The sequence below is a fragment of the Channa argus genome, chromosome 8 (assembly GCF_033026475.1).
Source record: "Channa argus isolate prfri chromosome 8, Channa argus male v1.0, whole genome shotgun sequence".
Taxonomy (NCBI): domain Eukaryota; kingdom Metazoa; phylum Chordata; class Actinopteri; order Anabantiformes; family Channidae; genus Channa; species Channa argus.
Window position 1 is genome coordinate 17,378,337 of NC_090204.1, and position 27,510 is coordinate 17,405,846.

A 27,510-nucleotide genomic window follows, 5' to 3' on the forward strand; every position below is an offset into this window, starting at 1 on the left:
GTCAATGGGTTTGATCCGGCCGTTACAAAATGATCAACAAAGAAACAAAAAATGTAATGCACATAAATGCAACAAATTATTATTGCTGCATACTGAACAACAAACAAGGGGATGACTTTGTAGGCTCCTCCATCAACCTTCTAGGTGACTTCAGTAGGGACAAAAACTAACAATCAACAACAGTGAGCAAACAAAAAAAAGAGCTTGAAGATAACTGTAATACTGTCAAACTTGCAGTTTTATGTGTACCCTGATATACTTTATGAAAGATGGACAGAGGGGTCTTCTGGGAAGACGTCAGTTTCTTTAGGTAGAATCCACAAATACGCATCACTGTAATTCAGTGAGGATTTCTGCACTGACAGTAAAGTTGAGTTTAAAAGAAGTTGGATGGTTTATTTGTATTGAATTTTGACGACTGAAGAGTGACTATAAGTTTAATGTGCATTTATTTTACAGGCCTGAAGAATATGAAACAAATACACAAAGACACACGTGACTTACTGCTGAATAATCGAGAACTTTAGGCCTATATGTGCATGTAAACTTTAAACACATAAAAAGCAGAATGTCAAACCACACCAGACTTTAAGTCTGCCTGGTAGTTATATTCTTCCTCTTTTTAACCCGTTACAGGAGATATTTACTCAGACTTGAGGGGGAGCCACAAACTAGCTTTCTCTCTAATTCATTAAAAGCATTTGGGGGAGCAGAACATCAGCTGTGCATGTTGGCAGTGGCTTACTATCACAAATGTGCTATCTGACATATTTTATTAACTTTCCTTTCAACTGTCATTGCAGTAATCACTAAATATGTGAGAGTCTACAAATATATGAGTATATGTCATTTAATATGTGAGTCCACAAAATCAGCTCTATAATGTTACAGTTTGGGACGGGCCCAAGTGTTTAACTGAACAAAGCCTTTTTATCCAGTTGGACAAAAATTGCTATATTTGAGCAGAAGAGTCATTTTTACACACAAAATACATTATTATTAGGTCATAGTTCGTAATGTAAGAAAAGTCAGAGAAAAATTTTGGAAATGTGATCTTCAGGCCTTTAGGCAGCACTGCAATAAACACATATGATTCTATATTGGAGATCACTGTATGGGCTCAGGAACACCCCTGAGTTGGTCACTACATCCAAAAATATACTTTATATAATGACTTGGTCTTGGCCGAGTCTAGTTGTGTTTTAATATTTCTGTATAATTAGCCCAGCTCTGCTCAGCTCTCACCTGCTCTTGCAATTTTTCCTAATCGTATTAACAAAATCTTCTTAAAACTACTGTGTACTGTGATCTCCTTTTTACAACAAAAATGTGAAGCTCTGCAAAAACAGACAAACGTGAGCACTTTATGTGGCACCTTATGCTCTTTTACATTTATTGGGTTTAGCAGATTAAGCTTTAAGACACCAGTGGTTTCAGTGCTGCTATAAAACTTCCCGCCTTTGAAATCTGCAATTTTTGCACCGTGTTTAATGAAAATGACTCTTGACTGTAACCTTTAACAGTGTCACCGGCTTGGGTAGATGTTGTGGAGTGATTTTTCTTCACCAAAGACAGAACTGTGCAGTCATCCACTTTAGGTGTCTTCTGTGGTCTTTCAGGTGTGTTGCCGTTGCTGACTTTCCCAGTGCACATCTTTTTAAGGATGCACCAAACTGTTGGTATGTTCACTCCTGAACTCCTGAGGTTTCTGCCATATTTCTCATGGCTTTATTCTTTACTTGCATGGAAAACTCTTTGGATCTCATATTGAGTGTTTCACTGAATAATTATCAAATACAGCTCCAGACCTTTTATCCACTTGATCTGTCATGGAGAGACGAGTTCACATAAAACTGCTTTTCATCCATTGCCCAGTTACCTTTGAGCCTCTGAAAATGGGGGATTGTGTATAAAAATGGCTGTAATTCCTAAATGCTAACTCAAATACTTTTCAACATCTTGAATTAAAACTGAAAATAAATATTTATTTCAGTTACTTGATTTTAGATCCACTGTGTTGTTGTACAGATGCAGAAAAAGTTGTGCCACTGTTCAAAGATTTCTTGACCTGACTGTTAATTGAGCTCTTAGTAAATAACAATGAGGTAAATCCTAAAGCTAGAAAAACCAAACGAAAGCAGTAATACTGGAGCTGCAAATGAAGAGTAAATGAAGAACTGGTATGTGGCTCTATCAGAACGTTCCTCATAGGTTAGTTCCTTTCTGATGACTTTCAGGAGGCCGTGCATTCATATAAACTACAAAAGGAAACAAAGAGGAATTTCTTAGTGATTATATTCAAGGTGCTAAAACGTTAATTATAGAATAAATGTGACTGGTGTTTGTACATATTGAAGACGTTGTAAGTCTGTTGTAAGCTAAGTCAGGAAGATTAAAGTTTAATCACTTGATTCTGTCATATTGTTTTCATACACATCACTGTGGAGAAAATCAATCAAAGGGATCGGTTTAAACACGTTTATAAAAAAACTGAGATGAAGGAACATTTGTTTGTTTAGAATCATTGTGAAAGAACTAATTCAGCATTAGAAACACAATGATCTTTACTCGGACTGTTTGCATGTCCTGTAGATCTTTATAATGTAGAACACCACAGCCAGGGATATGATGATGATGATGAAGATCAGAAAATGTACTTTTTCATTGTCTGTGAAATTGTGGTTAAAAGAGAAGAATGTCAAAATCTATAAATACATTAGCTCAGTAATTTTACCGAGCAAATTGTAGCGGTATTTAAAACAGTACATACACAAAGTGTCCACATCTACTGCCTTGGGCCTGCTCTCAAATTTTTCGTTGAAAGCCGTCACCTGAACAGACAGAGCATCTATAAAGGTACTTACTGAAATATGAATTATCTTAGTAGAAATGTAGAAGTGCACAAACCTCCAGCTTGTAGGTTGTAGAGTAGCTCAGATCTTTGAATTCAAAGTCACATGTTTGGTTCCTAATCTCAAATGAAGACTCACTGCTATAAACGAGACGTGCTATGAAAATCTTCTCAGGTCCATTAAAACGAATTGATGAATGATGGTGATCACAGTTTACTATGATCACATTTTGCTCGACGACCTTCACTCTGAGTCTAGTAACATCTTCAGGTACTGAAAGAAAGTTAAGAAACAGCTATCAGTAATCAGAGTCAGGCCACTCACAGTTAAGAACAATTAAAAGTAATAGGAATTTGTCTTGGTGTCTGGTCCATACACATAATCTACAATATAAAGTTAAAACGCAAAAGTTTGACAAACAACAAATATAAAGTATGTATGTGAGGGAGCTGATATTCTGCTCCCAGTTGAGCTCTTGGGTGATGAGGGTGCCCAGGAAGCGGAAGGACTTGACAGATGTCACTGGAGTGTTGCAGAGGGTTACAGGGGGGAGGGGGGCTGGGTCTTTCCTGAAATCAACTATCATCTTTATTGTCTTGAGAGCGTTGAGGTCCAGGTTGTTCATGCTGCACCACGACACCAGACAGTCCATCTCACTCCTGTAGGCCGAATCGCCTCCATCAGAGATGAGGCCGATAAGGGTGGTGTCATCTGCAAACTTCAAGAGTCTGACAGACTGGAGACCAGATGTGCAGCTGAGAATAACAGAGGAGAAAGAATACAGCCTTGGTGGGATCCAGTGCTAATGGTCATTCAGGTCATCATATGTGCTTCCCCAGCCTCATGAACTGAAGTCTGTCAGGAAGTCCATAATCCACCTGCACGTGTGATATTCAAGTTTTTGTTGTTGTCGTTGTTTTTATTTATTTATTTTAATTTTTATATATGAGCCAAATATGACACTAAAGTAAATTTGTTTGTTTTTTGTGATTTGTTTTTGTCTTGGTATTGTCTAGTTACTGCAACACAAATATCTTTACTTGATATTTGGCTTGATGTAAGTACTATAAATAGGAAAGGTACCTTTATGTTACATAGATGTCTGGAAGTCACTGTGACGTGCAACTTACTTCCAATCTCAGTTTCCACTGTAACTTCTTTTGTTGGGTTGGGTTGGACTTTACAGGTGTAACTGGTGAATGGTTGGAGTCCAATAAAATGACTTGTTCTTCCTGATAGATGCTTGTTACCTGTAACTGTGACAATGATTTTTTTAATCTGTGTTATTGTGTTTGTTTCATAAGAAACAAGACATACTGCATACTATACATACTGCAACTCAACATGTTGTGTGACTTGATTATCAATAACTCACTTAGCACTAATAACAGAATGTCAAAAGAACTTGCCAAAGTGATATTATGTAAATGTAAAAATATAATTGATCATATATATATATATAATTTATGATATAATATAAATGATCATTCAAAACGGATTTACTTACTTGGGCCTTTCTGATTAGAGTTACTACAACTGCAGGTATAATGAAGCTTCTTCAGTTCAGGTACATCTGGACAGTTCTGACTGGTTGTGTCCCAACTCTTGGTTTGTCTGTTCTTTATGATGATTATTGTGGGATCTGTTGGAACATCAAACATGTGTAACAGTGAACTGAGTATCTGGTACAATTCTTCACTCTGTAGTATCTGAGGAAACAAGTCTCTCATTGACTGAACTGAACATCAACGTACCACAGTCAAAACTGAATCTGACATTAGTTGTTTTGTTGGTATTGACATTGTTGTTCTTGATCTGACCAGTACAGATGTAGTCTGTGAACGGCTCCAGATCAGTGAGCTTCTTGGGTTTATTAAGTTCATCTGAGGAGACACGAAGAGAGATGACAGTGATTATTCATCAAGGGGTTGTAGATTTCACTTGGTGATTACAAAGATGGAAAAATTAAACACTTTCAATAAACACAACTAAAGACAATTTCCTCTAACAGCAATAGACAATTCAGTTCAATTGAGTGTTAAATCTGGAAACATGTAAGTATTTCTAACTAAATATATCCACTTACCCAAACAGGTGTAATCAATCGAGAGATTTCTACAGTTTATAGGAAACTCTGGTTCTATTTGTGCAGGAAGTTCAGTGGGAACAGGTCGAAATATGTCACTTGGATTTATGTAGTCTGTGGAAAAATAAACATAACACATAAAATGAAATATAATTAAATTAGGTCCAAACATTTTAATTCTATTAGTTGTTAAATTTGTTTGTACATACCAACAGTGATGCTTGTGGTGAGGTTTAAAGAACAATTTTCTGATGTGAAGGTTGTATTCAAATCTGAGCAATAATCATTGTTACCAAGTTTGATACAGAGTGTTTTATCATCACTGGTGCATCTCTCAGATGAAACATGATTTGATGATGATAGTGAAAAGCTGATGTCCCAGTCACTTTGGTAACAAACATATCCAGGTCTGCAGTTGTTAACATGAATGTCTCCTGTACCTGAAATACACACATTTTTTTTTTTATAAATATAAATACTAGTTTCTTAAACTGAGATACACTAACTTGCATTACATCAAAATGAACTAATTGTACTCACTCATTGCATATGTCCTAGTTTTCTTTTCAGTTTTTTGACAGGGTGTTTCTCTGCCATCACTTTCATAAAGGCCACATTATGCTCATATTCAGTACAGGACTTCAGGTGTTTGAGCTCATGTGATGTTTGATGGGCAAAGTGAACAACTGAACTTCTGATATCTGGTCGAAATTCTTCAGTTATGTCTATTCTGTAGTTACCATTGGTGGAACCTGTTATGTTAATCTGGAGGCCAAACCTAATGGGTGTGACAGTGTAAGAACCTGCAGACAAAATTAACAGACATGTAAAATATCTAAGTTAATATGAACCAACTAAAGATATTTTTTAATCTTAGACACTTTGTTTATGTAGAAGTTAAACATGGCTCGACATAAGAATACAAATATTCTGTAAATTCTCACTACAAAAACATTCATCAATGAAGTGTTATATTGCAACATATTTTACACTGATACTCACACTGTGTAGAAGGTGTAGGGGTTATAGATGTCACTGGGTGATTAGGAAGAATAATAAATAAATATTAATTTATGATTTTACAACATGAAAAATAAAACAGCACTTGAAAGTACTCTGTAGTCTCTACCTGCCATCTACAAGTGACTAGTAATCTGAACTGAAGCAGTGCTTGGTTGTTGTCTATTTCACACAGAATCTCATGAATAACACAGTATTATCTCAGTCTTATGTAATAATAAAATATTCCAACCTTTGGTGGTAGTAGTTACTGTGGTGTTGGGGTATGTGACTGGAAGTGAGGTTGGGTTTTGAGTGGTGCTTGGTATTTTGATGCTGGTTGTGGGTGAGGTGTCTTTTGAGGTGGGTGCAGGAGATGAAGTGGCTGCAGGATGGAGAACATGATGGAGGTTATCTTCATGTAGAAATACTTTACCACCAACAGTCTGAGATGATATGGTGCTTTTATACCAGTTCAGGATTTTATCATGTTACGTGTTCTAATAATCTGGCAAACTGAGATTGGATACATTACTAGACATGGTGTCTGGATACTGTGTCTTTTATAGGAATCTGTAGTGAGGGCTGATGAGGAGAGATGTGGTTTTTGGGTGAAAATCCCATTCAATTCAATATATAATAAATGAGGAAAATCCAACTTGTGCTGGTGGTAGATTCTGTGGTGGGTGAGTGTGTAAGTGTATGTGCTGTAAAATGAATCATGATTTAACTGATACATTGGGAAGATAAAACATAAAACATAATTATGTCACTGTAACATGAGAAAACAAACAGTACATATATTAATAAATACCTGTTGTCCATTCCTCAGCAGTGGTTGTAATATGACCTGAAGACAATTTCATTACAACAATAATTGTCCTAATAATGTAAATTAATAATAGATATCATGTCAAATTATGTAACAATAACTTGAATATGACTACTTACAGGTGATCCAAGCTAAGAGCAGCGACGTCTTGAGAATACAGAGACCTGCCATATCAGTGAGTTAGTACTGACAGAAGCTGGTTGAACAAACCAGGAAAAGATGGTTGCGCATAAATGTCTTCTGCTTTTTGGTAATGTGACAACTGAGGTCATATTTTAAATATGTATGTTACTTATCTCCCCAGTAGTCAGTTTCCCCAACACCCCATCTCAAACCTCACTCCCAGTAGATATTTGAGTACAGTTTTCACATCTACTTAAATGGCAGGTACCACAGTTATTAATTATAGGTTATTATTATACTACAACTAATAACATGAAGCATTTTCTTGCCTTACTTCAATTCGCACATCCGTTTTCTCAACTGTAATTTGCCAAATAGAAATCTTTGTTGGTTTTATTATTTTACTATGACTGTAATTAAATGCTTTACTCAATCCATAAAACTTTGCTCCACAACTTTAATGGCTCTGGTTTGTAGTTTTTTTTTTTTTGCAAATGCTTTAGATTACAGTCCGCAACTTACAGGGCAAGTACAGCAAACTTGCTGTGTACTTATTAGTTTTTACTGTATGTTGTTTAACATATTAAATAAAATCTTAAATTCATAACTTTTATCTCTCAAATCCATGTTCATCCTTTGGCAGCTGTGGCTAAGGAGATAAAGCAGGTTGTCCACTAATCAATACCTGGTTCCTGCTGGCCCCACATGTTTTAAGTGACCTTGGGCAAGACACTGAACCCCAAGTTGCCCCCAGTCGATTAGGTTAGTGCCTTGACAGCTCATGTTAGATGTTTTGGAGATAAAGTCAGAGGCCAGATTGAGGTGGTTTGGACATGGTCAGAGGAGAAACTGTGAATATATCCGTAAAAGGATTCTGAGGTTGGAGCTGTCAGGCAGCAGGTCTAGAGGAAGACCAAAGAGGACATTTATGGATGTAGTGAGAGAGGAAATGAAGTTAGTTGGTCTGAGAGAAGAGGAGGGAGAGGACAGGGTTAGATGGAGGCACATGAATTGCTGTGGCGACCCCTAAAAGGGAACAGCCAAAAGGAAAAGAAGAAGAAGACCCTTAGCCGTTTTTGTACCCTTATTGCAAACATACTGTATAATCTAACATTTTGTTGCTTCCTGCAGTGTTAGCAGTACAGCACTAAAGATGTGACCATGTTAAATTTTTACTTGCTGGTGGACTCGGGTCAGACTGCCATCTGATTTTAGGGAGACCACAGCAGGATCAGTGGCAGCTGCTGCTGTAGTAGTTTCCCAGTCTGAAGGGGCCCCTTTTTCCATGCTCTATTGGACTGTCAATCTCATTGGAGCACTCAAAGTTATCACTGAATGGAATCAAATGCAAATTACTTGCATATGAACAGAAGGGTTGGAAAGTAAAGACTATTTTGGAAAAGCGAAACAATTTTTTGGGATGGGGGTTGGCGTGTAATTCCAGCACTATGAAAGTATTATATAGATACCATAAGATCATAACTGAAACTAATCTTAGCTGTTGCTCGTGAGAGTGGGCTTGGTAGAGGTCACCATAATCGTCAAACTGAGCGAAAACAAATTGAAAAAAACAACTGAATGGTGCATGAAATTTAGAGCTGGCTTTGACTAAAGTCAGACGTAGATATGGTTCAAGGTGCACTATAGTGTGAGCAATACCTCTGTGTACTATTTACATAAAAGTAATAATTTTTTCATAATTTGTTTATGAAGTCCAATTTACACTCAGTGCATTCCAGGATAGCCTTTTACATAGGACTCTAAATTAGTTAAATTATTTCATTTTGCTTCTGTATCAAACTGCAGATCTGCCAGACAGAGGTAACTATGTTTGTGAAGCTGTTTTATAATTGCTAATAAATATCAAATTATGTTTTATCCAAACTTAGTAGCTGTTCATGTTCGTGTGTTCACATGTTCCATGACTTCATTTGGTTTCATCCTTGTTTCTTTATAAATGGACTTCTACTGCACTACTGCAACTACAAACTGGTTAAATATGCACATGTTATTTGTCAGAACTGAATGTGATACTTAGGAAGTGGACACAGGAAAGATGCAAATGTAAAACCATTAATGTATAGAATAGATGTAACAGAATAAAAATGCATCTCTTTTATTGCTGCACCTGTAGATCGTTTCCTAGCAAGCTTAGTTTATGATAAATGAAATAATAATAGGCCATGTCCGTGCATCTGTAAGTGCATGTACTGTGTCTTTAAGATATTCACCCACCAGCTAAGAAGTTGCATTTGCTTGTTTTATTAATGTTAAGAGAAAAATGAGCACATTCAACAACTTCACTTCCACTTTTACATGTGACTTAAGTGTGAAAACCAACGTGTGACACAACAAAGCTCACTTGTCTGTCTGTTCCTCATTTTAAAACCTTATGATGAAGCAAATTTCCCCCCCACATTATACATGTACTGCAGCATATAAAGCTTCTATCACATAATCAATGCACGTCAAATGACTACGTTACCTTCTCTAAATGCACAAGAAACTCAGTTTCTTTGCTCACAAACTTTTTTTCTTTGTGCTTAAAGAAACACAAAATTATCTATTTGCTCCAGAGATGAATTTCTTCATTTGTGCCGTTCCGTTAATTTCTGCTCTGTTGTTAGTGTGTTTGAGGCCATTAGCCAAGTGTTTACGGTCTCCTTCTCCTTACATCCCCTGAGTAAGCCCCTCCTGATATACCTTACTCCATTCTGTAGGTTCCCTCCACTCCACCCACCAAACTAACCCATCCCTCTGGGTCTCCCAAATCCCTCTTGGCCGGGGTGCAGTGGGGAGGGGCACTGGCCGTCTCCCTGTAATGAACTCCACAGGGACTGTTGTTCAGTTTCATCACAGCAAAAATTGCTCCCAAGGAGCCCTGAACACAGTGAAAACAAACAAAAGTAAATATCTGGAATTAATACACGAGTTGTTTGGCGCTTCCCAGCATCTATGGCCCCACCCTCATGGGCTCCTTTGCTTCCAAGTATAGAGATATTTATATATTGCTAGAAACGCTCTGCAGTTTGCGTGTAATGATAAAAAAAGAAAAAAAAAGTAAGGCAGCATGCAGCATGTTCATGTAGTTTGCCATACAACCTTAATTCATGCATCCCATAGTCCATCTTGTGGTGAAAAGTCTTCACTGCAGTTTTCTTCTGCTGCTGCGGCCCATAGAAATATAAAAATATTTTTTGTAGCAGAGATGAGCTTTGATAAATGTATCCTGTATCCTGTACCTGAAAGTATCCACATTACTAAGTACATAAGAGTAAAGCAAACCCGCACCTTTTCCTTTTTGTGTACACATATCTGATCTAATTTTGACCGCTTTTTTAAACGTAATATAAGTGATAATCTCAACTAGGAGTGCAAATATGAAACCAAAGCCTGCAGCACTGAGGGCTGGCCCTCACGTAGACAGTCATACAAGAGTTCAAAAAAGATTAAAGCCTGCACTCGTTCTTTAAATAGGACTGAAACACATACCGATACAGAGCATTATAAGAACGACGTATGTGTGTTTGCATATGAAGATTGTGAAAGAGATAAGACAATCATTTCTAAGTGTTCTGAGGCATAAAATAGGGCCAAACCAAAGGACGTTGACTTGAGTTTTTTCCCTAGTATTTTGGTTTGTTTTCTTGCTTTGAGAAGCCTGGAATATCAATATTTTTTGCACATTTGAAATAGCTCGTGGCGCATGCTTGGCAATGGCAGCCCGAGCTTCAAACATATTAGTTTGCTGGGAGAGAGGAATCACCAGGGACAGTCTCCAAACACAAACGGGAACAGCAGCACAGTCCTGTTCATCATTTGAAAGCTGCTATTGTTTGAACTTGAGTAACTTTAAACAGGTTAAACTCATATTCAGAATGAAACAGTTGCATTGCAGGCCCGCTTGGTTTTCAGGTTAGAATATTTGTCAGCGGCTGCTCTCCAGGGAGAATGTTGTGAGGTTCATGTAAAGAAAGACAGTCCCTGCAGTCATTTATCAGCTGGAAGCTACACCCAGCAGGCCGCAACTGGCGTCACTCATCAGCACTGTGCCTGACACAAACATATGTGAAGGCAGGCACACACAATAAACACTGCACGTAATATGTCTACACACCAAACACTGGTATAATGAGTGACTCTTGCTCTGCATGTCCTTAATCTGCAACCACCAGGCCAGCACAGAGGGGGCACAGTAAAGTACAAGCAGCCTGCAGCGAGCTAAGCCAAAATAAAAAGCCAAGTGGCTCACTAAACCCATCAGGGACTCTTAAAAGGCACGCACTGCTTCTTCCTCGCCCGTCCAGTGGCTCTACAGGAGGTTTATAAAACGCAGCCCCACAAAACTAAACTTGGAAGCTTGGGCCCAGCCTTCCGGAACAGGCGTTTTCACAAACTGTAAACTATTGGAAACAAATGCTGTCTTAAATGTGTTCAAAAGAAACCTGATCCTCAGAGAGAGGCTTTACAGGTAGACGGGCTGTGCATCAGATGTAGACAGCCCCTCCCCAAACAGGCACGCACGTACACACACACACACACACCACTGCTGGTTTTCACTTCCTATGTAAGACTTAGTCACCACACGTCTTCCCCTCTGTGCTGAGTAGACTGCAGCCAGTAAATAGAGAAATATGTCCAAGTGAGGGCCTCTGCTTCTATGTGTGTGTGTGTGTGTGAGAGTGTGTGTGTGTGTGTGAGTGTGCAGCATGTATTTGTACATACTGAAAAAAGAAAGAAAGAAAGAAAGAATATAATGGTTCAAAAAGCTACCAGTGTTTGGTACTGGAGCACCACACAGTATAACACAAACAACAAAGCATAAATAAATTACTTTAAAATGATAATTTTATACAGCTTTATGTCAAATAATTAGCTTTAGTTCTACAAAAATGTATCACTGCATTGATGCAGCAACACCCAGCCCCCAGTGACTTCCACTAAAGCCAATAAAATCAATTTGCAACTTTAAATTAATGAATGCATTAACAGGATGCTGGGGGATTTGATTTGCATAACTCAAATTTAATCATTTTAAACTTTTAAGTGCAAAAATTACGATCCCGTTGACAACGTGCTGAATTAAAATCAGGTTTTTACTCTTTATTGAAACAGTTTCAATCAAACTCGATCATCTTGTGTCTGTGGACAAAATTGTTTGATATAAATATTTATATATATACTTTTTTTTTATAAATAAACATCAGGCCGATTTTATGTCCTCTCAAGTCTTCTATATTTCAACCGTATGCCAGACTTCCAAAAGGATTTCCCTCACTGTCACAAGCACATGTGCTCAGCTCTAGTAAAATAAGCACTCTGGCCATAAACTTGCCAATGAGCTGTCCCCAAATAACCACATCTGTCAGCTCGACTTAAACAGGCCCTAAAGAGCCACTTTTAAAGATGAACGCCGGCTACACATAGAGCCAGTCAGAGAAAAAGCCCATCTCTGCCAGGAAATATTCATCTCCTGTTCGAAACATGGTAAAGAAAATGTTCCTCTGGTGTTTAAGACTAAAAGACTGTTATAAAACATTATAAGGGTTTATTTCTTGCATTTAGCAGCCAAAACACACAACTTTAAGGTGCTGTCTGAATCAATTTGGCATATTTTAATTGCATGCAACATTATGTAATACAGCAGTTTCTCTCAACGGTCCTCGGACTGACTCACTTCTATTATCGGCCAAGTTAAATTTAAAACACCACATGCTCGCACACAACTTGAGCTCAACTTGAGTTCTGCATCTCGGCTCGTAACTGTAAAAGCATGGGACAATAAACTGATTGCTGGCCTTGCAGTTTGCGTCTCAGGAGTAATTTAACCACAGCCGCTGTGAGATAGGCGGAGGCCCTTAATGCAGGCGAGGAGAGCTTTGTACTGTATGAGAGCGTGCTCCTCTAGGACGGAAGAAGGGGGCTGTTGTACAGTACCTGACTGTGCTGGCTTTCCCACGTTCCCACGGTCCTTTCTGTGCTGCAGCCAACCCCTCCACCCTCGGTACCCTATCTCCCTGCCTCCAGAGCGCGCTGACTGTGCCTCCTCTGAAGTTATGAAAACAAAATGTCCTCCTAAAAGTCAGGTTGAAAGGTTGCCGAGAAGGGAGGAGAGGTTGGATGAAAGAGCACGCATTGAGTGGGGGTTGCTGTCAGCATATCCCAGATAAAGTTTTGGATGTCAACTTTAAGAAGCGGGTTAAAAATGAAACTTAAGACAAGGCATCATCTTGTAAAATAACACTAGTCAGTGTAGTACAAGCTGAACCTGAAAGACAGGCGAGGAGCCAGACACACTTTTTCATGCTTCAAAAAAAAAAAAAAAAAAAGGATAAAATAAAAACTTGGATCATCGTGAAATGCCGTCTGTTCTGGATATAATCAATAGCTAAAGAAGAATCCAGTTCAGGGTTGTCTCTCATATTTCAATCCCTGCTCTTCTGTGATCAATAAACGTGAGCTGAAATCAAAGCGAGCCCTCTTTACTATTGTCTATTCAACGTTAGCAGACAAAGACTGAGGAGCCTTTGATCGCCCTGTCTGCAGGGCCCACAGCTAAACACAGACCCCATCCTCCCACTCCCACCCACCACCTCCAGGTGAGCGGTGTGTGTGTGTGTGTGTGTGTGTGTGTGTGTGTAAGCTAACCAAAATGTTTTTTGAACACACAAACGCACACAAACAGAAGCACTTTTTATAGGAATCACAGAGACTGAAGCTCAGAGGTTGTGTTGTCAGTTGGCAGGTCATCACACAGGCTGCTGGCCACTTTCTTACACTGTGGTACACTGTGTTGTACTCATCTGACCTTCCTGTATGTGGTTGTGTGGTCTTCACTGTCTTGGATTTCTCTGCCTCTTTGTTCCTGCCATGTCCTCTCTGGTTTGGTTTCATTTTACCCCCATTCCAGTTTGTCTTCTTTTGTCCTTTTCCATCAACGTATGTTTTGTCTCCTTATTCCTGTCGTGTCCTCTTCAATCTCCGTCTGTCCTCAGATTGTCTTTGTCTGTCTTCTTTCCTGTCTTGCTGTGTTTTTCCTCCTTTTTCTGTTGAGTTTTCTTTTCTTTGTTTTATTTGCGATTTCTTTTGTTCTATTTTTTACTGTCTTTTGTCATGTTTTAGTTGGATTTCTGTCCCATCTTCCTCCGTCCTCCACCTTGTCTTAATCTTACTTGTTTCCTTTTTTCCTCCTGTTTACTTCCGGTTTGTTCAAGTTTTACTCTTTGCTTTATCAAATTTAACCTCTTCTACTCTGTTCACCTATTTCTGTATTCTGATCTTTCTTGTCGTGTTATTGTTGGATTTACCTTTCAGGGATTTACCTTTACCATTTGTTTGTCCAATTGTGTCTTTTCATCACTGTTGTCCTATTGTGATTTCTCTTATTTTGCACTGTCTTGTCGCATTGGTTTGGAACTCTTCTATCATACCCTGCTCTGTGAAAAATGTCACACTACACTTGTCCCACCTCAGTTTGTCTCTTTGTCTTTGCCATGTCCCCATGTGTCCTGTTTGCTTCACATGTGCCTTTTCTACACTATCCCGTCCAATTGTCTGGTGACTTCCTTCATCTCATTCTGTTGTTAGTCCTCTTCAGTCTCGTGTACTTACCAAATCCCCATCTTGTTTGCCTCTTTGTTTTTGTCATGTCCCTCTTGGTTTTATTGTCTTTTGGCCTTTTTGTCGTTTATGTCCATTTTTGACGGCCACTCGTCAATTTGTCTGTCAGATCGTTCTCCCTAATTTCCTTCTTTGGATTTACTTTTTGTTCTATCATGTCCTCTCTTAATAGGTTGTCTTTTTTCTGTTCTCTTCTGTCATTGTCTGTCCTATTGTCCTTCGTTTTGTCCTTGTCTCTTCCCTCCACTATTCCCTTTTGTCCTGAACTCCTCTGATGTGTCTCCTTCTATCTTGAATGTTTTTCTGTCTTGTCTTCATCTTTTTTTCCACCACTCTGCTGTGTTGCATGTTCTCTGACAGCTCAGAGCAGACACCAAAGCACCAGGACCTTTTGACTTTCAACTTGCACCTTGTTTACGAGTCCTAAAAGACAGACAGCCCCGCTGGAGCCTGTGTCAGAGGAGGGGAGCGGAGAATTGCTAAGGTTTAACAAAAACACAATCTAATGATGACAGCCCACATGAACACACTGACGATGAGCTTATTTTATCGATGTTCGTGCAGGTGTAGAATCAAACTGATGCTCTCTCCATCCCAGAAACTGAAAGCACATACTGACACAAAAAACAGACAGGGTGATTAAAACACCACTCACTATGTTCATTTGGAGGAAGGTTCAGGGGACAGTTGACTTACGTGTGATAAAGCACGTGTCTATATCACAAGAGTAAATTGCAAGTACAAGTACAAGTACAAAAATATTATCAATTAAATATATAAGTATGTAAATATATAAGTAGAAGTGCTCATTGTTTAACCAGACAGAGACACAAGACCCAAATGCAGACCAGCGGACAGGCTTAACACTTTATTGTATGAACAAGAAATCAGGTTTTCTCTGTGTGTGTGTGTGTGTGTGTGTGTGTGTGTGTGTGTGTGTGTGTGTGTTTGTGTGTGTATGTAGAGGAATAGAGAGGGTTGCAAATCAAGCGGCAGAGAGTAAAAGGCCAAAATAAGCCCAGAAAACATCTTATTAGATTTAAGTAAATATGTGGCTTTTAAAACCAGTTGCATTATTATTACTTTTGTTTATACATTTTTAATTTTCATTATAAATATATATTTAACTTTATTAAATTGTTCATACTGATGCACCCACTGTACAGCCATCATTTTACTTTTGTAGCTGGTAAAGTTATAGTTTTGTATGCAATTCTGTAGTTTAGGAACCACTGGGCCTCAAACAGCTTTTAAAATTAATCTGGGTTTACTTTTTTACCGGATGAACATCTCTGCAGGATTTTAAAAAATGGGAAGAATCTGTTTTGTTCTCTACACTTTTCCTGTGTTTTATGTAAAAATCCTATTTTCAAAGAATTGAATATAAATATAGCAGTGAGAAAAATGTCATTTACTCTTAATAAAAACTCTTCATTAACACCCGTGTCTCTGCTATGTCACCGTGACCAGAAGAGGTAAACTCCCACCTCTCACCACTCTGCCTGCTTGTTTGCTGCTTGTTGTCTAACTTGCTTGTCTGCCACATTTCTGTGTGTTCGTTCTGCGCGCTTGTTAAATGTGCTGCCGCTAAGGATATGCGATCACTAATGGACAGAAAGGCAAATTAGAAATGTGTACGTTTGTTTTCACAACCTGGTGAAACAGAGTGATGTTTTATCAGAGGAAGTCCGTATACAGGCCATGTCAACTAAACATGACGGGACTGATTAATTATTTAAGAAGCACAACGCCGGGTCTAAGAAAGAGAGATGTTATTCAGATGCCTCAAAATTAATAGACGTTGTGAACTTTACCACATTTGCTGCGTTGTTGTGGACGGCAAAGTAGATGTTCGGCGCGGAATAAGAATCATATGCATTTATGCAAGTGAACAAACATGCGGCTAGAAGAGTGTTTTCTGAATATGTTTAAAGGCCAATATTAGCATATAGGGACAGACAGAGTCCTGACTTTCAGCCCACGCTGAGTTCTCTATTGACAGCCAATCATCCGACACCCCTGAACCGAACTGAGGCACACGTAAGGGGGAACCTTTAAAACCTGGGTCATAGGTTACACCCTTTCAGCCACCAGGTCTTCCTGTGTTGTTGTGAATGACGGGCCTTGTTTGGCAAAAAAGGAAATAAAAAGGTACAAAAAGTTAACTGAGAGGAAGAGCAAGTTTTCCTCTCTCTATTCGCCTAACCTTTAAGCCGAGTGCCCCTCTGTGACTCCTGGATTCCTGATTAGTTTACAGTATGCTCCCAAATCAGCATAATAAAGCGTGTGATGAGGCTGATGAGATCTAACAGTCTGCTCTTGTTTACCCTGCCGCAGCACCAGCTCCTTCTCTGCATGTGTGTGTGTCTGACCCTGAGGCACAGAGTCACTTGATGCGCCTTGCATCTCTCTCTAACACACATCTACACACACACACATACACACACACACCCACACAATCCCCCCCCACTGGTAAAAATCCTAGTTGTGCTGCTGGATCTCAGTGGAGGCCGGGAATCCACATCCCCTTTAGGCTAGTCCTGGGGTGCATTTACTCCACACAAACACACACACACTCACAGAAACAAACACACACCCATACATACATGGATCTGCGTGCCCCCACACACACACGCACGCACACACATGCTGTATCTTAATGAGAGAAGGAGATGGTACTATGAAGGCGACAGCAGAATGAAACCTACTCACCAAGGACTGACCTGTGGTTCAGGGGCGGCAGCAGCTCGGCGGGGAGCTCCTCTCCCAGCGCTGATCAGAGGGCTGCACCAACCGAGGCTGCTCACGCTGACGGCGCTGGAAAAACCAACTGATTAAACACCACTGTCGCCTCAGCTCAGCTGCTATATGGAAAGAAAGCTTCCTTTCTTTTATATTTTTTCACTCACTGTTTGTTTGTCAGTCTCCTTTGTTTTCTTTGTCCTCTGCAGAGACAGCGGTGCCGGTGGATTGGAGCTGTGAGCGTGAGGGATTTGTGCGTAATTAGCTGAAACGTTCACCCAAGCAAGCACAAAAAGTTAAATTTTAAACTTTTTTGAACTGTACTCCTTTATAACGGTATTTCACTGACACTCTGCTTCACTTCCTAGATCAAAACCTTGCTTCGTGCTAGAAATATATTTTATTTGAGTCTTTGGAGTATGTGGACAGCAAAACAGGGCTGCCAACTTGCAAGTCCCATTAACAAGTTGTGCAAACTTAAAATTGTGCAAAAGCGGGTGCATGAAAAAAGTAATAACTGTGGGAATATATGAATATATTGATGAAATGTTAACAGAGTGACAGGCAGCGTAATTAGACTCACTGACCACTGTTTCAGAAACCTGTAATCTCTCTTCAACAGGAAGAAAAAGTGTTTAAATAAGCAAGTTTGCGCCACATGACGGCTATATTGGGTTAATTTGTACATGCGGGTATATTTTTTACGTGGTTGTTGTTAAAAAGGAAATACACAAATCCATACGTTCTTTAGAAAACGCTGATATTACTTGGAAATTAGTGGATTAAATGAACACTTCACCAGCTGCCCAGTTAAAAGAGCCAGTTTATAATTAAAAATGCTCAGATAAAAAGGTGATTAGACATGTGAGGGACAAGAGAGGAGACATAAAGGGGGGGGGCATAGAAGATGATGATGCTCTGGGTCAGAGGTCGAGGGCGGCCTGGTCTGGCCTGCCTACCGCACCTCGTTAGCCAATTCACAGTTCTCTGGGCGGAAGAAGTGATTTTCTGTCTGTGTCTGCCCATATAAGGCGTGGATGCCCTATTGTTGAATGTAGAGACATTCTGGCACAACTGAAGGGTTAGAAGATCTGCCCATTATCTGTGCCCTCTGGCCTAGCTGGGCAAGTCATCCAAGGATGGGCTGCAACTCTGCCAGATCAGGGCCAGACTTTGCTGACTGCCAGCCCCCTCGTGCCCCCACATGTACCGTGTTTTTTGCTAGTTCTCAACACAACTGTGTGATTGAATGCAGAAGACATGAGCTTTAATTGTAATATAACATCAAAAAAATCATAATTGTCCATTATTCTGAAAAAACAACTTTAAAAAGTATGAAATACTGGGGTAGCACAGTAGAAATATGTGCTAAGGGCAGTATTCAATCAGCTGGCCTCCACCCTGTGCCCCTCGCCCTTGACTGCCACAGTTTGGCTGGGGGCTTCTCTGGCCAGATTTGTCAGATCATGGAAGGGCTGGAAGAAAGACAGAACGGGGGCAAACAAAGGAGGAAACTCGCTGAATGTCCTTGAATGACAGAGACAATCTAACAGACAATAGCGACCTTGCATACCCAGCCAAGTCAACTTTTCGATTATCTTTCCCAGTTTTGTCTGCTTTTTTTCCCCATAATTTGAAAGTTTGCCCCTCTCATTTCAAAGTCACTGTCCACCCTGTTGCCCCTGCAGTGACAGGCAGAGGAGAAGCGAATATCTCAAGGCAACCGAAAAAGAGAAACTGAGCATTACCTCATCTGGGCCCACCAGCAGCAGAAGGCAGTAAATGAAGAATAAGACAAGAGAACGGAAAGTTAAAAAAAAAAAAAAAAGAGGGTAGTGACTGGGCAGGGGCAGCTTCAGCGTAGGGAAACAATGGCTGGCAGCACAAAGGATGGTTCTCCTTCTGTTTTTTTTAGCTCCATTAATATCAGAGCTCTAGCCTGCATATTTTCTCATTCATTATTCATGAACCGACCAGGGAAGAACGCAAGCGGGGAGGAAGGTGGGAAAGGAAAGGCCAGAGATGGTTCCAATCAGTCCTGGTTTAAATGACACTGAGTGACAGAGCCTGGGGTTTTATGGCTCGCTGTTCAAATGAGACACTGCACCATGGTAAAAGGTCCATGCTGGCCCACAGTTAATGACCAGCACGACGTATTAGAGGCTGCACCACTCATAAAGCCAGCTACCACACTGGGTAGCAAATTTGCTCAAACTAACTTATCATAGTTCTGCACAGAAGCGCCGTGTGAACACTACCACATACTGTACTGGCCTGAGTCTGACCTGAGCTAAAGAGCAACTGGATATTTTTTGAAGGCTTGCAAAACCGCATAGTCTTCGGTTTACGTTCTTTACTAACTGAAGCTTCATACTGAACCAAAAGCTATCCAGTGAAAGACAAAACCAACTATACTGATCCAACTAAAAACCCACCATAGCTCATCCCTCAGTGTCATAAACTAATACAAATATACTGTATCAATGAGCCCCAATGTCTCACAAGATGACAATAACAAAGATGTCGTTTATTTTGAGTCAATCCTGCAAATGTCATAAACTAACATTTCCTAAACCCTCAAATATCCAGATGTTTTCAGAAACCATTTTGCCTTTTAATAAATGACTTGAAATAATTGTGAAGCATTTGTCAAAATTTGTGTCCTCCGTAAAAGTCTGGGAGCTACAAACATGGCAAAAAAAGTAACAGAGTACTGAGAGATATTTTGCTGGATTTGTCTTCTCTTGGCATTTATAGGCATTTATAATTTTATATATTTATATATTTTATATATATACGAGCTAATTCTTTTACCACTTTATCACAACATTGTTGTTTCACAAGTCCCCAAACTGTTATTTTCAGCATAATTATCACAAGCTGCAAATTCAAGAAAACATATTGTTATATTTAATAAATGGAGTGAGCTTCACTCAAGCCAAGTGTAGCACACTACATTTATTTATGATTGAGTATTTCATGTGGTTAATATTAATACAGCTCCTTTTTTGCCTCTGTGTGCTCAAACATTCTTGAGCTGAATTTGGTACTTAGTCAGATCAGTGAAACCACTGTCCCTCAGGCACTGATGTCACTTTAAAAATGCCTACCAGGATCATTGTTCAGAGATTAGTGAACAAAAATGAAAACAAGCCTTCGATGAATATGTGACACTTAAAGAGAATTTTTAAGCAGAATGTATAGTAAGCATTTTGTTACAAGACTCAAAAATATTTTATCATCTCGTGGGGCATCTGGTGAGTTTGCCTTCGCTGTCTACTGTATGTGTGTGTCAGTGTGTGTGTGTGTGTGTGTTTTCCTGGAGTCTCAGAAATGGTAATGCCCTTAACCCCAATGCAGGGGAGACTTAACAGTTGGTATTGACTTTGTGAACGTTTACCATTGAGGATTCAGACTATTCAATTCTATTTCAACTGAGGGCTGCAGACGGAGAGGGAGGAAGTCCCAAGGCTCCATGTTGCACATACACATGCACACACACACACGCACAAACAGTGAGCTGCACACACACTCAGACTGCGTGTTGAATGTGTTATTCTCCAGTGATATCGACTCAATCGGATTTTAACCCCTCTCTGCTGGAACTGTACAGAGACAAACGCTCTCAACATAACAAAGACCGTGTGTGTGTGTGTGTGTGTGTGTGTGTGTGTGTGCGTGTGTGCGAATTTGCCTCTATATGTGCACTTTTGGGATTGTTGTTTTATATGTGTAGCCTACTGAATAGCTGCCACACAGGGGAATAATGTGCCACTTCTATCAACACAAATCAAAATAAAACTATCACTTACATTTTTGCATGATATTATCTTCATTTTTACACCTTGAAATCCAGTTTGTCTTTAAAGGAACAGCTTGGGAAATCTGTGTATGGATGAGAAAATTGTTACACATGCTCATATTAATCTGTCCATTAAATAGGAAGCCACAACCAGCAGCTGGGTAGCTAAGCTTTAGCACAAAGACAGCAAACACCTAGACTGAGTCTGTCAGAGTAATAAACCCAAGAGACAAAATCATCCCACCAGCACTTCATAAGGTCGCTAATTTGCATAATACACTATACTGGTATTTAAATCAATACAAAAAATGAGTGTAAAAACCTCATTTACCCATTTTGGGAGGGATGTCATCTGTGTGGGGGGGTTATCTTTGACTAGGAACAGTCCCTTCTTTAATGCGACATTAACAATACAGGCTGTAATGGCTCAAATCCAATACTTTTTAGACTAAGATAGGAATTTCTGAAGAGAGTGTGAGGAAAATTATATTTTGGTGTCATTCACATGTGGTATGGTCTGACATAGTGGAGGCATTCCCTGACAATGTGATTGTCCTGACCGCTGTCAGAACGGTCAGGTCAGAATTCATGTGTGTTTTTAATGAGCTTCTGTTTTAGCCAAACTAGAAGGAACACAATCAAGCAGAAATGGCACGTGGCTCACATTTCAGCTACAGTTTCCCGTGCTGGGTGGTGGAGGTTTCCAGCATTGATCACGATGATGATACATCTGAATTAGAAACATGGACGTGAGCCCTCAGTAGAAAAATATCCAACCTGACAAAAAAATAAATAAAAAATTGCATTAAGCATTTTGGCCTGTAATGTAAAATTAGCCCATGACTCCACTGGCTGCCCAGCAGCTGGTCATGGCTGAGAAGTGGTCTGGCACGTGCTGTAATTCCCTGTGAAATGGCAAATTTTCATTTTTGTTCCTCTGTTGTATAAAAACGATAGAACGTTCTCGCCAGTGAATGTTGAATGTAAATGTACTGGTATAGTAGCTGAAAGCTAACTCTACCACAAAACGAGTAAGAGTACTTCCCAAAGTCCATTAATGTTTCGCTCATTTCATGTGAAATTATACACATTTCTACTCCTGCAGTAGTTCCTCTGCCACTCTTTGTTCCACTCACTTTACCGATTGGATTCTGTGGTTTTCTGTCCTCAGCCATTTGTCAGTTTCTGGCCTGCTCTTAAACACCACCCATGCTCCCTGAGGATTGATTCCACCCATCCACATCATTTATACATGTGAGCATTAGGACTTGTCACAGCATTTTTGTCAAGCCCTTTATCAGTGCAGGCCATAGATTCTCATTAAATGGTTGAGGCCCCAGTCCGTGACACTTTGGCCATCACACGTCCACTCTACCAACTCTCCACCAGTACCCATTTGTCCAATACAACTGGACAGATAGTAGTGGAGCGACTGTGCTATTGTGTGGCTCCCAGAGCATTTCTGCACTGCCGGCAAGCACGCACTTTTAATCTGCTGCAAGTATATACAAAATGATACTTCACATTCTGCAATTACTCATCAAATCACACCCCAAGTCTAAAAAGTGTAATGCATGTGCATCAGTGTGTCTCTGCTTACTGTAACTGTAGCACAAACTCAGTTTAACCAGTGGTCAAACACGGTCAGGCGATAGCGCTGTGTGGTCACTAGATAAGAGGCGCTACTCCTCAAAGTCCAGGCTAGCTGCCTCGTTAGTGCTGGGTCACTGAACTGCCGTCCAGATTTCTAAATAGCCACTCAAAGCCTAGAACTGGATTTGTGTGTGCGCGTGTGCGTGTGAGACACTGGCATAACTGCTGTCTCTCTGGACTTTCTCACCGAGGGCCCACTGTTTACTGCAGTTAACTAAGTCCCTTCAGCATATCTTCACAGGGGGGAAATGTTTAATAGGGATCTTTATATACCTGTGCTGCAGCTGCTGACTGAGATGAGAGTCGAGCTGTGGAGTTTGTTTTTTTTATACCTTCTGCTGGGGGTGTACACTCACGCTCCTCGGGGGCTTTGTTGTAATATTGAAGCAGGTAAATATCAGTGGCATACAGTATTTAGTAGGCCTGAATAGACGAGTCTCACACTTTCACACCCAGCCCCCTTGACCCTGTGTGTCTCTTTCTGAACACACACACACACTTATCTCCAGGCCCTGACCCCCACAACAGAGAGACACTGAGGTCTGTACTGAGCCGCTGCTGCTGCTGCTGGATTGACTGGCAGTTCATTGCATGTCCACAGAGAGACACAGCCAGTGAATGTATATGTATGTGTGTGTGTGTGTGTGTGTGTGTGTTTGCTGTACAGGCCCAGTTTGGCAGCAGTAAGCAGGATCTCCTGGGAGGGCCGGATGTTGGGTCAGGAAGAGAGGAAAACAAGAGCGGAGATAGAGAAGAGGGGTAGGAGAGAGATATACATGGAAGACATGAATCCATCTGTGTGTGTGTGTGTGTGTGTGTGTGTGTGTGTGTGTGTGTGTGTGTGTGTGTGTTTGTTGTATTGTAAAAAATGGATGCATCCTCCACCTCCTGCTATCACATATTTGTCTAGCATGTGGGAATCACACATTCTCACAACATACAAACATATGTATGTATGTATTTAGGTTGAGACTAAGGTGTATATATATATATATATATATATATATATATATATATATATATATATATATATATATATATATATATATATATATATATATATATATATATATATATATATATATATATATATATATATATATATATATATATATATATATATATATTATACATCAACATTTAATGGCAGCAGGAGGGCAGGAGCCTGCACATTTTTTTTACCCTGGTTTGAATGCACCAGATCTGTCACTACACGGGGGGTAGAGAGAATGTCATGGAGGAGGTATGTCTTTCTTCATCGTATCCATCCACATAGTATTTTAATTGGGTTTTCTCTCCACAGAAAAAAAGAGAGGGAACAGAGGTGAGAGGAGGGATGAATCATAAGGGTTGGATGCAGGAGGAAATGTGCTGCTCTGGGTTTCCATCTTCACCTCCCCAGCTATGCCGGCTCATCACTGTGGCCCTCACAGAGGCTGCACAGCAACACACACACACACACACACACACACACATCTATGCACATGCACTCCAGCTAGCCCTTAGTGGCATTGTGTGGTGGTGTAACGTGTTTCTATTGAACCTCACTGAACAATGGTACAGCTGACATTCCTTCCTTAATCTGCTTCATAGAAACATAATAATACTACTAAACCTGAAGCGTCTCCCAGTGACTGTCACACACTACCTCAGCAATGGACAAACTGGTTGAGCCTGGGAAGTAGCTTGAAGAATGTCTACACAGAGAAAGTGGACAAAGTGTGTGTGGTTCATACTGTGTGTGTGTGTGTATGTGTGTGTAAATATGGGAGTGAGCATGCATGCGCGTGGGTGCGTGTGTTGTATGTTGATGGTTGATGTACAGGTCTGGAGGGCAAACGCTCTAGGCTGATCTCGTTAAGAACCTGTCAGTCATCGGCAGAGAGGAACCAAAAGGAGTCCAAATCGCAACACTGAGCTGGTGTGTATGTATCTGTACATGTGTTTGTGTGTGTGTGTGTTTGTGTGTGGTGTGTGTATAAAATGCATTCAGCCACTTGGCTATTCCCAAAAACAAGCAAGAAGGGAAACGTGTGAAAAGGGAACAGCTGTGGTGTAGCATGAAGCCACAGTGCCCTCCAGTGGTTTTCTGTTGCTTCACCACCACATCAGCAGACGCTGTGAACCTGGAGATGGAGGCAAACTTTGTGGACTGAGTTACACCAACTAGTGGCTCACTGTGGAAAGCCGAGCAATTGGGCAAAAATCTAAATATGTTTCTTTAAAAAAATGAAAATGTATAGCCCCACATAACGATGCATAAAACTTGACGGTGTCACCGTGTGCAATGCAACACAGTAAAGATTGCAGACAGGAAGGACCTGGGGGAAGTGTAAAAGAGGTTGTTCTGCCAATGCGCTTTAACACTTATTAACACTTACTAATATTCACGGCCTTTCTGAAACATGCAAGTTGTCTGTCTGCGTTTCACACGACATACTGTACTGTATGTAGAGGGAGTAAGAGATCAAATGTTACAATGGTGACGGTAATGGTAATTATTACCGTTTGTCCAGTATTATCCAGTATTGGCACTGCAATTAACTGTCTATACGTTAACTGTTGACTGTAGCATGGCTGTAGCACTGAAGCATGACTGTACTGAGTGCAGCAGTACAGTGCAGTCAGTGACAAATGGTGTTTGTTACTGACTATTTTTGGAATGAGTAAGCGGAGGCGGATACTCAGCACTACTGGCTGTAGTAAATACTTGCGTCATGTGCAAATTTTACCGTTAAGTAGGATGCCACTTGCAGCCCACCAACTTCACATCTCTATGGCTAATTAACACACAGCCCTTTGAAACTGACTGGATCCTTTATGGTTTTATGAATGTCATAATCAGAATTTGTTTGCCCACTTTTCTCACCCTGACTTTATCTAAACCAAACACATTCATACTGAATAATGATGATTGATAGTTTGACAGAAGTAAAAAATAAAAAGAAGAGGAAGTTTTTTTTTTGTCTGCCGTAAGAGTGAAACTAAATAAAGACTTAATATTTTTTATCCAAGCTAAGTCAAAACTTGTTTGCTTTTTAAAAAACGGGTTTGATCTCAGAAGATTTTGGAAGGAAGCAGGTATGCAACTAAATTCTCGGTACTGTTTTGAATACACTGCCATCTTTCTAAAAAAAAAAAAGATGGCAGCCAAGTGTTAAAATAAATTGAAGCTGTTAAAAGCTCCTGTGCAAACAACAATAGGCAGATAAAAGTGAACTGCAGAATGCCTGTTCTGAAACCCTTAACCCACATACAAAGTGTAGGTGCACTGTGCAATGAGTGGAGAAACAATTGCATGCAACTGGGTGTAGCACACAGACACACATGCACAGCATGCAATCCATTTTTATCTCACCTCCCTGTGGTCACAGCTGTGACTGCATAGAGGAACTAACACCGAAGTCTGCACTAGCCTCCTCTACTGTCCTCACTGTCACTGTAAGAAGCCATAGACATTTAGAGTTAATTACAAAAGAGGTAAAGCGAACGTGTGGAAAAACATGACTCAAAGGAAGCTTGAAAAAAATGTCTGACCAGCAACCCAACATTGTAAAAATTGAAGAAAAAATTGGGGAAGCTGTGACACAGTTTCTTATGCAAACCACACCCTCTTCCTCAACAACTACTTAAACATCCACAGCTTAAAATAGTGCCTCCAGAGATACATTTACTGGTAGCAGCAAAAGCAACAATTGCAGTACGATTATTCTCACCAATAATTAGTTGGAAATAACCAAAAAATTCCTTTCACTTTATTTACTATCTCTCCTTGTGACATTTACCTAATCTGAGCTCCAGTAGAGGAAGTGTCAGTTACTTTTAGATTGACTCTATTCAGACTTTAATTAACTCTGGGAATGTACCTACACTGAGGTAAGATCAGACTTTCCCCTAAATCAAACAAAGGAAGTTCTGCTATGAGTGAGGGAGGGGACACTTTGTCTAGTTTCCCTTCACCTCAGAGCCAAATAGGTTTCTCTCTGATGGATGTGAAACAGGGGGCTCCTTAGGGCAGATTTGCTGAGCTAAACTGAATTTAAACCGTGGTTAATTAAGATAAGATAAAATGCACAGGGCTGGGTGAGTTTCATTCAACTACTGTCCACATACGGACAATGGGATACAATGTTTGTGTTTGCATATACACAAAAAAAGTGCATTTAAAATATAGGTATAAACTGCACGACTGCACCCCTGGTTTTCAGAGTACCCAGGGTCCCTAGGCCTCACCAAATGGCAGGGAAAACGTTATAAAATAGGAGGTATGTTATTTTTACGTGCAATATTATAATAAACACTAAATGAATCACACAAAAAAAAAAAACAATAATTTCTCAGCATGTTTGAGGACAGAATATTGGGCCTTAAAATGTAGATGTTAAACTTTACTTTCATCACAAAACTGCCCTGTGCAAGCAATAACTGCCTGACAAATCTGTAGCATTCTACTGATCCGCGTTTGCTAGTGTGCAGGTGTGATTTCCTCCTTCTGCAACACTTTCTAAAGCCTCGCTGTGCTGGTTGGGCAGTGTTTCCGAAATCTTGGTTTCCAGCTTCTCAAACAGCAGCGCGATGGGATGCAGCTCTGGGATTTGGGTCGTCGAAAGTGACGTCCACAGCCAGGCAACCATTCACACGCACAGGAAATGTAGCATCACCCAGGCAATCGCGGCGAACGCGGCTAACCACTCCAGCGCTCCCCAGCGTGTCGAGTGCTATGATTCTCGTTTCTCGTTTCGAGTGCGACAGGTCCCGGGTTCAAGTCCCGGACGATCCAAATAGCGATTGTCACAACGTG

General features: G+C 40.2%; 1 protein-coding gene across 16 annotated transcripts; it reads right to left on the reverse strand.

The window, feature by feature from the left end:
* Window positions 1–576: 576 nt before the first annotated feature.
* LOC137131144 (uncharacterized) lies at window positions 577–17,392 on the reverse strand. 16 transcript variants are annotated; one of them, XM_067512017.1, is made up of 15 exons: window positions 17,225–17,392; window positions 6,889–7,794; window positions 6,752–6,787; window positions 6,191–6,322; window positions 5,941–5,973; window positions 5,479–5,741; window positions 5,148–5,378; window positions 4,939–5,052; window positions 4,607–4,735; window positions 4,360–4,494; window positions 3,983–4,102; window positions 2,908–3,607; window positions 2,771–2,831; window positions 2,569–2,668; window positions 577–2,258 (listed from the first exon to the last, which is right to left on the reverse strand). In XM_067512017.1, the coding sequence occupies exons 6-12, from the start codon at window positions 5,480–5,482 to the stop codon at window positions 3,573–3,575; spliced, it is 768 nt and encodes a 255-aa protein (XP_067368118.1). In that variant the 5' UTR covers window positions 5,483–5,741; window positions 5,941–5,973; window positions 6,191–6,322; window positions 6,752–6,787; window positions 6,889–7,794; window positions 17,225–17,392; the 3' UTR covers window positions 577–2,258; window positions 2,569–2,668; window positions 2,771–2,831; window positions 2,908–3,572. The 16 variants fall into 16 exon arrangements, with proteins under 16 accessions (XP_067368118.1, XP_067368106.1, XP_067368104.1 ...); XM_067512005.1 differs by having other exon boundaries at window positions 3,983–4,108; window positions 6,889–6,933; window positions 17,236–17,386; XM_067512003.1 differs by having other exon boundaries at window positions 3,983–4,108; window positions 6,889–6,933; window positions 17,225–17,386.
* Between the last annotated feature and the right edge of the window lie 10,118 nt (window positions 17,393–27,510).